Source organism: Marmota monax, unplaced genomic scaffold, assembly GCF_021218885.2.
Source record: "Marmota monax isolate L192 unplaced genomic scaffold, Marmota_monax_Labrador192_F-V1.1 WCK01_AAM20220418_F8-fsc00209, whole genome shotgun sequence".
In the NCBI taxonomy this organism is placed as follows: domain Eukaryota; kingdom Metazoa; phylum Chordata; class Mammalia; order Rodentia; family Sciuridae; genus Marmota; species Marmota monax.
Genome location: NW_026694493.1, coordinates 1,454,791 through 1,466,568, shown reverse-complemented (window position 1 = coordinate 1,466,568; position 11,778 = coordinate 1,454,791). Strand labels below are relative to the sequence as shown.

At 49.5% G+C, this 11,778-nt stretch overlaps 1 protein-coding gene across 1 annotated transcript; it reads left to right on the top strand.

Annotated features, from left to right (window-relative positions):
- The first annotated feature begins 828 nt into the window (after positions 1-828).
- Rgs16 (regulator of G protein signaling 16) lies at positions 829-6,264 on the top strand. The gene is made up of 5 exons (XM_046419565.2): positions 829-983; positions 1,809-1,919; positions 2,667-2,728; positions 3,012-3,178; positions 4,553-6,264. The coding sequence occupies exons 1-5, from the start codon at positions 940-942 to the stop codon at positions 4,772-4,774; spliced, it is 606 nt and encodes a 201-aa protein (XP_046275521.1). The 5' UTR covers positions 829-939; the 3' UTR covers positions 4,775-6,264.
- Positions 6,265-11,778: the final 5,514 nt, after the last annotated feature.

Sequence of the window (11,778 nt, the reverse complement as noted above, 5' to 3'; positions counted from 1 at the left end):
GAGACAGAGCATTTATTACCTGTGTCTTGAGGATGGGGACCCTGAGCTAGCTTATTGATCCTGCTTAAAACCAGGGTCATTCAGTTACAGAGGTTCTGAGATTTTTTTTTTCCTCTTCTCTTTCTCTTTATGGCAGTTGGAAAACCATGATGAACTCCTGAATTCCGGCACCAACACTTAACTAACTGTAAAACTTTGGGCAGTTTAACTTCTCTGTGTCTAGTAAAAAGTGCCCCTACATATCTGCTATTTCCAATTCTGATTGGGCAACTCTGTAGCTTTTAGAGCTTCGGTTTCTTCATCTATAAAATGGGCAGGATGATGAGGAGGAGGATAATTTACTCAGCCCCAGGGCCGTCGTGCAGGAGCGCAGTAACTGGCAGCTAACTGTACAGTCACGAACGAGTTGCACCCTGTGCTCCTGTCCTTCAAGATTCAAGAGGCTCAGACATTTCTGCGTTCGCCCCCGTGTCGCCCTTCCCGACCCGCCACCTCCACACGAACCCTCCTGACACCGCCGTGTCAGTTTCCAGCTTTTACTAGAGGTCGCCGGGTTTTTCCCTACCAAGCTGGGCGGTGCGTCCCCCCTCCGCCTTCTCCCTGCAGCTCCTGGCTCGCCACGCTGCATCCCGGGGAGGAGGGGGCAGTCCCGCTCGCCCGCCTGCCGCAGACCCCGTGTGTGCCAGTCGCGCCCTCCCACGTGGGGCCTCGGCCCCGCCTCCGCCCTCGCGGCGCCCAGCCACGCCCTCTGATTGGTCAGCGGCGCCCCGCCCCGCCCCACCCCGCCCCTCCGAGGGAATAAAAGCCCGGGCAGCCCAGCCAGGCGCATGCAGGCTGACTGACCCAGCCAGTGCAAGTTAAGGCCTCCGTTTGCCCCTCGCAAGTCCCCTGGAACCCGCCACCATCCTCCTCAGGACGTGCTGCCCAGCGCCTGCAACCATGTGTCGCACCCTGGCCGCCTTCCCCACCACCTGTCTGGAGAGGTAAGAGGAGTTTGTCTAGCTACCGGGGGAAGGAGGCCAAGCCCCGCCAACTCTTAGGGAGCAGAGCGACAGGCTTGGGGACTTGGGTGGACGGGGGAATGGGACTCTAGTGACTTGAGTGGCGAGGCAGAGGGCAACTTGATACCACCAACAGGAAGCAGGAAAAGCGAAGGGAAGCCGAGGCCCGTTGTGTGCTGCGTTGCGTTCCCCATTCTCTGACAAAGGGCGGTAAGCCTGCCCAAGATCTCTCTGCTGGAGGACCACGTTGTCGCCTCCAGGCAGCACTGAGCCTGTCCCAGTTTCTTGTACACTTGGTTTTGATTGCACAGCGCAGAGATGGGCGCTGGACTTCTTTTACCTCTGGGAGGGCAGGGAGGTCTTACTCATGTCCCACCAGTTAGGGATGTGTGAACTTCCTAGAGAGCTATTATGCAGCTTCCATGGAATTGGTGTCTCAGGAAGGAAAAGTTAAAGATGAAAGCGGGAATCAATTTCCACCCAGTTCCAGAAATACTCCTGACAAGCTTAGGGGATGCTAAATGGCACAAAGATCTTACTGTTTAAGTAGGAAAAAACTCTATATGCGCAGGACTGTAAACCCAGAAAGTGTTGACCTACCAGGGCACAGTTTGGACATTGCTGCTGTTGCTTCAGGCTTGAAGATACCAAAAAGAGAAGCACAGTTTGGGCCCTGGGAACAGCCAAGCATTTCCAGGAGCTCTTGAGGCTGAGATTTGGTGGCAGAGCTCTTCTGGGACCCCACAAACCTGTCTGTGCTGACTGGGTAAATGGAGAATCCTTTCATGCTCATGATTTGTCTTTCAGAGCCAAAGAATTCAAGACACGTCTGGGAATCTTTCTTCACAAATCAGAGCTGGGCTCTGATTCTGGGAGTGTTGGCAAGTTCGAGTGGGGCAGTAAACACAACAAAGAGAGGTAAGTCCTGCCATCCAGCCCAGGGCCCCTAGCAGGGAGGGAGCCTAAGAAGGAGAATACAAGAAGAAACTAGGACATGCTAGGGTGAACCTTGGCAACCCCTCCCTTAAGATATTAATGGGACTTCTTATTGGTCTGGTGGCCACTTGACTCAGGGGAGAGTGGGTTGGTGGCTTTAGGCTTCTAAGTCTACCAACAGTTGACTGCACTCAGGACATGAACAGTTACCAGACGCTCCCTTCTGGGAATTCATGGTACATATAGCTGGGGATAGGACAGGGTCCAGGGCCACTTGAAGTAGTTATTAATGACTCTACTTCCATCAGTGTGCACCTTGCCTAGAAACCCTTTCATACTAACATCAACTGGGCCAGGAGCTGCACTGGGCTCTGGGGTGATACAATTCCTATTTATGAGGCCCTTATTTCCTTGTGGAGGTGTACACAACAAAGCTCTCAGAGTCAGGGAAATGGAAGCAATTTTGGAAGCTAAGAAACAGCCTTAAAGATACTCACTGAGGATTAAAGGGTCCCTGACTTTGGTTTCTGATCACTGAATTGACACCACCATTTATCCTAGCTCTAGCTAAGAGTTTGAGGAGTCAGCTTGATAAATCACTGAGCAAGTTTTTGTGTGAATTATGCAGCTTCTCATCAGGGTTCTGGCTAGGATTTGTGCTATGCTTTTTTTTTGTTGTTGTTGTTTTGCTTTAATTTTAAAATATTGACTTTTTCTTTTCCCTAATAGAAGCTTCTCAGAAGATGTGCTGGGATGGAGAGAGTCCTTTGACTTACTGCTGAGCAGTAAAAGTAAGTAGGACTCTGTTGTGTCTGTCTGTGGATGACACATGTGTACTCATGTGCTTTGGAGCCAGTCCGAGGGATGCTGAAAGCATGGGCGAAATAATAGTAGTAGTAATAATAACATGATCCCCTAGTGTGCCAGCCTCTTTTCAAAATACAAAGGCAGGTCCTTGTTTGAGAAAATTACATTCTAAAAATAGAGCCATTATTGCAATTGATGTCTTTTCTTCTTTTATTCCTCACTGTCCCCAGTCTGACCTGTTTCCTCCTTTCTCCCCTCAACCCCCAGATGGAGTGGCTGCTTTTCACGCCTTCCTGAAGACAGAGTTCAGCGAGGAGAACCTGGAGTTCTGGCTGGCCTGCGAGGAGTTCAAGAAGATCCGATCAGCTGCCAAGCTGGCCTCCAGGGCTCACCGCATCTTTGATGAGTTCATTCGCAGCGAAGCCCCTAAAGAGGTCAGTGCCCTGACATGGCCATGGATCCTCCAGACCCTGCCTGCCCCTTCCCCTCTAGAACAAGGAATAGTAGGAGGCCAGTAGGTGAAGGATTGGGTTTTGAATTGGAGAGGTCTTCTTTGTCACTGGAGGAGTGGCTTCTGTGGCCAGAGATGAGAAAAACCAGGCGGTATGCTATTGCTCAGTGCTGCCCCCTTCAGATTCATAACCAGGCAGGATGGGTCAACTGGTTTTTCTGGTTTCTGCCCATGACCACCTTTGTAAATTGATTCTTTTTAGAGCCTCAACACACTTACTAACTGGGGAGGCAAAGTCATGAACGAGACCTCGTGTAGCCTGGCTCAGTCCCTGGCTGCCCTGCCTTAGGCCTCCGGCTCTGTGGTCTTTTGCAATTCAGCCTTCCCTTCTGGCTGCTTCTGCATGGTGGCTGCTTTTGATAAAGAACACGGGGCCACCTGGTGGAGAAAGAAGGGATCACATTTTGTATTTTGTGTTCTGACCACTTTTATTTATTCCACATTATGGAACACCAGTTACAAGCATGGTACTGACCGTTACAGTCTCAGTGGAGATAGTAGTGAACAAATCACTCCCTACCCTGATGAAATTTATGTTCGAATGGGGAAGATGCCAATAACCAATTAAACAAATATAAGCGAGCGGGTGATTTGTGCTGTGATAGAGACAAAGCAGGCAAGCGGAGAGAGGGAGTGGAGGTATGGAGCAGGGTGAGGGAGGGGAGGTCTTTCAGCTTCATTAAAGGAAGACAGGAGCGGGCTGTTGGAAAAGGTGACACAGGAACAGAGTGTTGAAAGAATTAGGGGAGGAAAGGAAATTCTAGCACAGGAATTAGCGCCATGTGGAGCAGGAAGAGAGAGTCGGACATGAGGACATGAGGTCAGACAGGCGGAGATGGCCAGATATAGAGTCCCACAAGCTTCCACAAGCACTTTGACTTTCCTCTGAGTGACATGGGAAGTAACAGAAATGCTACCAGACGGAGTGAGTTTTAAAAGGCTCAGTTTAGTTGCCCGGAAGAGTGTAGAAGACAGAGACCAGTTGGGTCCTGTCACTGACCTGGTGGTGATAACTTGAACCAGGGTTGTTACAGAAGAAGGAAACGAAATTAGATTTGCACGATCTTACTATATCCTCACACTAGTTCTGAGAGATTGGAGGCTAACAGTGGTTCTGATGTGGGCATAGGCCCAGAGCTGAAGAGCTAGCTAGTGGGCAGAACCCAGGTTCCTGATTCAGAATCTGTGCTGCTTCCACCACCCCACTGCCTGTTGGCCCTTCCCCCGCCCACAGGGCCACCCCTGGCCCTTCCCTGCTCTGCCCCCCACTCATTCCACATTACCCTCTTTCCCACAGGTGAACATAGACCATGAGACCCGGGAGCTGACCAGGACAAACCTGCAGGCCACCACCACCATGTGCTTCGAGGTGGCTCAGGGGAAGACACGCACCCTGATGGAGAAGGACTCCTACCCGCGTTTCCTGAAGTCTCCCGCTTACCAAGACCTGGCTGCCCGAGCCTCGGCTGCCTCCGCCTGCACCTCCAGCTGCAGCCTGGCTGAGCCCTCACACACCTGAGCCTTCCGGGCCACAAGGAAACTAGTGGGCAGAGAGGTGGAGTCACCCATCCCCGAGGCGGCCACCCCTGCATGGGAGGCAGGTTCTGCCCAGCAAGTGCAAGAGGACAGTGGAGGTGTCCCAGAGCCCGCATGGGAACAGCAGGCTGTCCTCCAGAGACTGTGAACTGAGTGCCCTGTGGGAGAGGGCTCCCCGTGCCCAGGAGCTGCGGGGAAGGGCAACATGGGGGCTGTGTGGGGCTCTCTGGGGACAAGATTGGTGGTGTGGCAGGCAGCACTGGCTCTTGGCCTTCCCACAGGGGCAGATGTGGCAGAGTGGCTTGGGCAACTAGAAAAGAGTGCGGGAAGAAGGTAACTGGGTGAGCTATTGGCCAGTGGGCAGTTGACTTCGATCATGTCACAGAAAGAGCCATGGGTATGGAGTCTTCCCACTGTGCGCTCCTCTCCCACCCGGGCTCACCCCAAGGTCCATCCTCACAGTCCTCTCAAGGTCAACATGATTCTTGCAGAGAACGAGATGTTTATACCTCAAAAACTGGTCTTTGAGCCCCTTTGCAGGTCAGTAGCAAGTCCGGAAGAGGCCATCTTGCTCTTGTGGACCCAGCCTGGGTGCTGTTGATGGCCTCTTGCAGGTGGCTGCTGGTCGTGTTTGCCGCAGGCCCACCTGTGAGCCGGGACTTCTGAGGAGCTTCTGAGCCCTATGCTGCCCTTGAAGGTAGGGCCAGGAGGAGGGACGAGGGAGGCCTTAGGGGCAGGTAGCCCAGATGTCATGCCAACAGCGTGGAACAGGGAAGAGAAGGGTAATGAGAAGCTAATCCCTTGGCAGTACCTGAAAGTCCTTCTGAAATCAAGCCACTATTTCCTGTGGGCACAAGATGCACCCCTGGGGTGTTGGGAAAGATGGGGCAGGGACCACCATGGCCACGGGACAGAAGGTGGAAGCTGCAGTAAAGCTGGGGAGCAGGGCTGCTTGGAAAGACAGGACTGGGGGAAATCAGCACTTGCCTGTCACCTCAGGGCCTCACCGAACAAACATTCCATGATGGATTTCCTGCGCCAGAGCCCGGGGTGGGAGGTGAACTCACCAGGGCAGCCCCCTTGTGCCCAGGATCGCCAACACTGTTCTCTCTGCACTTGAGCTCCTCCAGGAGAAAATTTATTTAAGAATGATGTCTTGTGGCGGTGTGCCGATTGTCATAGCATATTATTTTTTGTTACATTGTCGCCGTTGTTATTTATTGTTGTCATTTCAGTTTGTCTGCACTGGAGAATCTCAGCAGCAGCTGCTGCCTGACTGTCCCCTCCTCCACCAGACTCTACCTCTGAGCGTGCTGGGAACCGCTAGGGCCTGTCAGGAACTCCTTATTGTTTAAATATTTATTTATTGTTCACAAAGGGAGCTGGGTTCCTTAATGAGTGATGTATGCAATGCCTGTTTTTCTGTTTCAGCATGTTATATTCTTGTAAAATAAAAATAAAACATAAATGCAACATCCTGTCTATAAGGGCTGTTTGGGAGAAGGAGCGGGAGATGTGTGGAGGTGCTGGGAGCTCGCAGGATGCGGGGGGGGGGGGGGGGGGGGGCCCAGGGGAAGACCTCTGTTCACCTGGTAGCTGGCAGACTTGGAGAAAAGCGACAGATGCTGATGGTGGCCACGTCCCTTAGCTGATGGCAGCTCCACTTGGGCTACTTCTGCAGTGGACCAGGTTCAGTCTGCTGTCACTTCACAGTAGGGACTGCTGGGACTCAGCACAAGCCATTCCCACACCTGCCTCTAATAGCACAAGGGTGGGTTAGTAGCTTTAGGTCAAGTAGCTGGACTAATTATCAGGCAGTAACTTTTGTAGCCTGGTCACAGCTGTCCATGTTTAATTTGCATTAGTATTCTTTTATAATTTCATTTAAATTCAAGGAATTTAAATTATTATCTTACACCATCACCAATGTCTGAGATGATGTATGAGAGGCCATTCTGTGTACGAGGCTGTTCCTCTCCATGGGTTGAGGGCATGTGAGGGTTAGGCTGGGCATGAAAGAATTTGGGGGAATTTTGCCAAGTTCAAAATCTGCTCCTCTTCAGCCAATTGCCTACTTGTTTTCCCTTCTCATCCTAGCAATCCTCACTTTTTTTTTTTACTCCCTGATTACCACTGTTCGAAAAGTTTCTTTTTTCTCTGTTTGTGTACAGACCTGAGCCTTATAGTGACTATGATTTCTCCCCTGCTGTTAGTCTGAACAAAGTGGTCAGAGTTCAGACACTTAGGGTAAAACTTCACAGAGTCACACCCGAAGCCCAGAGGGGGCCATCCTCTGGGGGATTCTGATGTTAAGGGCTGAGGAAGGAGCACACTGAGGTGGGCCCTGACCTCATGGAGTCCTGACAACAGCTCTGTGACATGGGTGAGAAACTGAAGTTCCCCCAGGGAGGGACGTGCGGGGCAGCAGGCTGCACAGGGCATCTGAATTGTTACACAGCGGCGGGTGGCTGTGAGAGGAGTCTGGCCTGCCTGGGACAAGTGCACGGAAGAGTGACAGGGCACCCAGGGAAGTAGGGACACTCTTTCTTTTCACTACCTTCCTTCCACCTCTTGCCTTTTCACATGCATTTTGAGTGCATCCTGGGTACACCTGGTAGAAAACTAAGAACAGACACTGCACCATCCATCAAAAGCAGGAAGCCTCATTTAATGGCAGGTGAGGGATTCTGGATAAGCCTAGGCAAGGGCCAAGCTGTGTTTCCGAGGGAATGGGTGCTGGTTGGAAAAGAAGAGAGAGATGAACAGGCTGATGGGTGGCTTCTGACAGGGGCAGGTGCTCTCGGCTCCTCTGTCCAGAGAGACCACCCATCCTCTGGGCCTGTTCCCAGGTAACGCACCACTCTGCTCACCCTCCCTCTCACATAGGGTGGTCTTGGGGTGGTCAGGGTATGTCCTGAATGTGGTGGGGGAACATTGGAAATAAGTAAGAAGAACTCTTCACTGACCCATAGATCTCCCAGCGTCAGGCTCAAAATAGTCCCATGGTGTTTGGTTTTCAGAGTTTGAGTGACACACTGAAGATCACACAGCTAGCCTGGGATCTCCATCATCTTTAGCCCTGCAAGCTCTGTCCCCTCCCCTTGAGGACCTCAGGCCTTGGCTTAATAGGCAAAGTGCCTCTTGAGCAGGCCCCCGAAGGCCTCTCAGGCCTGCTGTCTTGCTTCTTTCTCACCTGTCCCTTAAAATCAAACCTGCCCTTCTCAGATGCACCCCACTTTTGCATACTGGACCACCTCCCTGCTGGGGCTCCCCACTCTCAACGCTACCTACGCCTCCTCAGTCCGCTTGGGCATGCATCCTTCACGGGAGCCTCCCCTGGCCTTGGGTCTGACTGTGGAAACCTCTCCTTCATGTTGTTCTGCTGCTGATGCTCACCCAAGAGGTTCCTTGATGCCTGAAAGGATCATTACCTCCGTTTACAGCCTGCAGACTCCTGGGATTAGGCACGTCCTCTTCTCCAGTTTTCTGCTCCCAAGGCCTAGCACATAATCACTGCTTAGCAAATGGTTCTTAAGTCAAGTGTTAATTTTAAATCCAGGGGGAGGAAAGTTTGATCATGAGTCCATCCCAGGAGGACTTCTCTTCCTGGATTCTCCCATGTGCTCGATTCCTACACAAATACATCCAAAGCCTAGGTCATCCTTCTCCTCCTCAGATATCCTCTGCCTTCTGTTCCCCTCACCCTGATACTCAGGCACTGTCCACCAGGCTTAGCCGTCTCCATCTCTTCCCCATCACTTTTAATCCCTATCAAATCCAAATGGGTGGAGCCAGCGGTTCTTCCCCTGCCTCACGGAGACCTCCTGTCTCTCCTCTCCAATCTGGGCTCTAACAACTGCTTCTCCCACTACTGTCCTTACCCCAGCCCCTCCCTGCTCCGGCTCCTTCTCTGCACTGGGCCGTGCACTGGATGCATGAGGCACAGATCTGAGTACTTGGTGGCTACATTAAAGCCCGGCAGTGGCTCACTTTTGACTATGAGATGAAATGCAGCTCTCATATGCCATGCAAAGCTCTGTGGCGTGACTCAAGTCCCTCTCCAGAATTATCTCCTGCCCAGCTGGCCTTGACCCACGCCACAGGCTCTTCCCTTCCTGTTGTTTGTGTTGCCGCACACGCTGTCCCCTCTGCTTGCACTGCCCTCTTTTTTTTTTTTTTTTAATTGGGGGTTGGGGGGTGAAGACTTTCAAAATCTAGCAAAAATAGCACCTTCTCAGTGAACCTTTCCCAGATGTCCCCATGGAGAGTTAACTAATGACCCCCACTTCTGTAATCCTAAGATACACTGTTCTTACCCTGGTTGTGTCAAGTATGGCATGGCATTGTGACTAATCTCAGCCCCTTCCCTTCCATGAAGCTGAGCTCTTCAAGGTCAAGGGCCATACTGTTCACCTTGATAAGGTGGGGCACACCAGAGCCCAGGCAGGCAGTGTATAGCCCTGCCTGGGAATTGGAATCTGGCCCGTTCACCTTGGGAAGTTATTTAAGCCTAAGTTTCAGTTCATCTACGAAATGAGCATAACAAGACTGCACCCTGCACAGGGAATACTGAATGGAATAAAAGTGTTTGGCACAATGTTGATGTCATGATAACAACAGCCATGAATATTGGCTATAATTATTTCTTAGCGAAGTGCCTTGTAAGTAGGCCTTAGCTAAGAGGTATTTATTGACTTTGAAATAAATAAAATGGCAGAACAAAGATTCAAACCCAGGATTCTAAATCAAGTTTTCTTTCTAGTACAGTTGCTTCAATTATACAGATACACACACACACACACAAGTAGCTACCATTTTTGGTCTGATGATCTGAGCATCTCCGAATCTCAGATGAGAAAATGTAAAGTTGGAGGCATTAAACCAGCCAGTGTATTACAGGAAACAGGATTCACTCAAACTCAGGTCTGCCAGTGCTTTCCTCAAACAGGCGCCAATGGCTTCTGGGTCTGAAGAAGAAAAGCTCATTGCACACCCTCTGCTGCCACCCTATGGCCATTCTCCGCAATATAAGCCTTTTCCTTGGAATAGCTTGACCTTCATTATTTTAAAAAAATTTGTTCTTTTTAGCTATACATGAGTGTGTATTTTGACATATTATACATACATGAAGTATAACTTATTCTAATTAGGATCCAGTTATTTTGGTTGTACGTGATGTGGAATTATCCATATGAACGTAGGAAACGTATGTCTGATTCATACTACTGTCTTTCCTATTCCCATCCTGTCTCCTTCCCTTCCTTCCCCTTTGTCTAATCCAATGACATCTATCATTTTTAAAGTTTGGGTTCTTTCTTCGTAATTATATCTTAGTGGCTATAATTTGTTTCAATGCAGTTTTGTTACTTAATTTTAATTAACACATGAATTTCAATTAAATCAGAATTATTAGCATATCTGCTAATATAGCTCAGTGGGCACAGGAATTAAGCCAACATTTCTTTAGTCCACAGAGCAGAAATTAACTTTAAAAGTTGAAGCTCTTAGGTAAAGAGAAAAGGTGTTCAGGCCTATTAAGTGCCAATCTCCAGGTAATTCACGGTTATTGAATGGTTTAAGTTGGTCCAATAATTCAAATTGCTTTTGGAAAGAAAAGAAAGATTAGAAATTTGAATAACTGAGCTGTGACTAGATAATGGAGTTGGAGTTCACATCATTTAGGGAAGTTATCTCCTGACTTATAGTGTTGCTGACTTCCAAGCTGTGATTACTATATTTGATTTAACACATAATTATTTAATTTAAACTTCAAGCAAAGCAAGAATGTGTGGATTAATCCTTTATTTGTAATGAATTCCCACTGAAGGGATAGTTCTGTGCTGGCAGGATAATCACCTACGCTAATCCCATCTTGTCAGTTCCACAGGGCCATGTCACAGAACAGCATGGTGCAATGATTCAGGCTGCAGCCTCAGAGTTAGGCCACTGAACCCAGCCCCACATCTGCTACTTATCAGCTGAATGATCTTTAGCACATTACTCATTTCTTAGAGCCTCACTTTTTACTATAAAATGTGAATAACAATAGTATCGCCATCGATGTACTTTTGTGAGGAGAATTCACAAAAAGCATTTATCACAGGGCTTGATAGCAAGTACTCAAAAATGGTAGCTATTTGTATGTGACAGGCCCTAAATTTCCCATATATTAATTTCTGTAATCCTCGTAATATCCCTATGAGGTAACTACTACTATTATCACACTCTTTATTTTACAAATGCAGAAACCATGAATCAGAAAGTACATAAATTGCCCTGATTTAAAGAGCTGGTAAGTAGCTGCGTCAGTTAATTACCACTGCATAAAAGCTGTTGGAGACCACACTCACACTGCTGATATGGGAATAGCAGCATTCTGTTTGATTCAACTTGACTCCACTGTCTTCTCATCAAGATCTGAGAACAAGGCCTTTGGTAGGTTCCATGCAGCTCATTCCCAATCCCTTCAGTCCCAGGGGTCTTTTTTGGTCAAAGGAAGGAAAGATGGAGGACGTGGCTCAATTCTGACATCTTAGGTATGGGAAGAGGGAAGCCAGATGAAGGAAGGAGACATCCCTACATTTCATCTTGGCCTTGTTTTTCTCTCCACATCCCCAGTTTGGGATTCCCATCCACTCCTGGGCCTGCTCGTCTCTGTCCTTGGTGATTCTTTCTTTAGAATCTGGACCTCAGAACCCAGCCCAGTGGCTGGGGTCTCTTTGTGGACAGGCAGATAGATGTCTCTTCCTGCTGTGGCAGTGGTCAGACTCTGCCTGTCTTGGGCCGCCTCTTCCTTGATTCTCCTGGTTCAAGATGGCCTGGGATTTCCAGGTTCCTACCTCATGCTGGTCCATAGGACTGACGCTTCTCTGTGTCTCCATGTTCCAGCTCCCGCCCTTCCTCAGGAGGGTTAGTTGGTGCCAAGTACCTCTCCTCTCATGCTTGCCTGGGGATCTAACAACAGCACCTACCCCGGGGACCCAGAAA

Excerpts from the sequence above, each read along its gene's own strand:
- Rgs16 (XM_046419565.2), top strand. The coding sequence starts at position 940 with ATGTGTCGCACCCTGGCCGCCTTCCCCACCACCTGTCTGGAGAG. Across the intron at positions 984-1,808 it reads CCCACCACCTGTCTGGAGAG|AGCCAAAGAATTCAAGACAC; the intron begins GTAAGAGGAGTT and ends TTTGTCTTTCAG. Across the intron at positions 2,729-3,011 it reads CTTACTGCTGAGCAGTAAAA|ATGGAGTGGCTGCTTTTCAC; the intron begins GTAAGTAGGACT and ends CTCAACCCCCAG.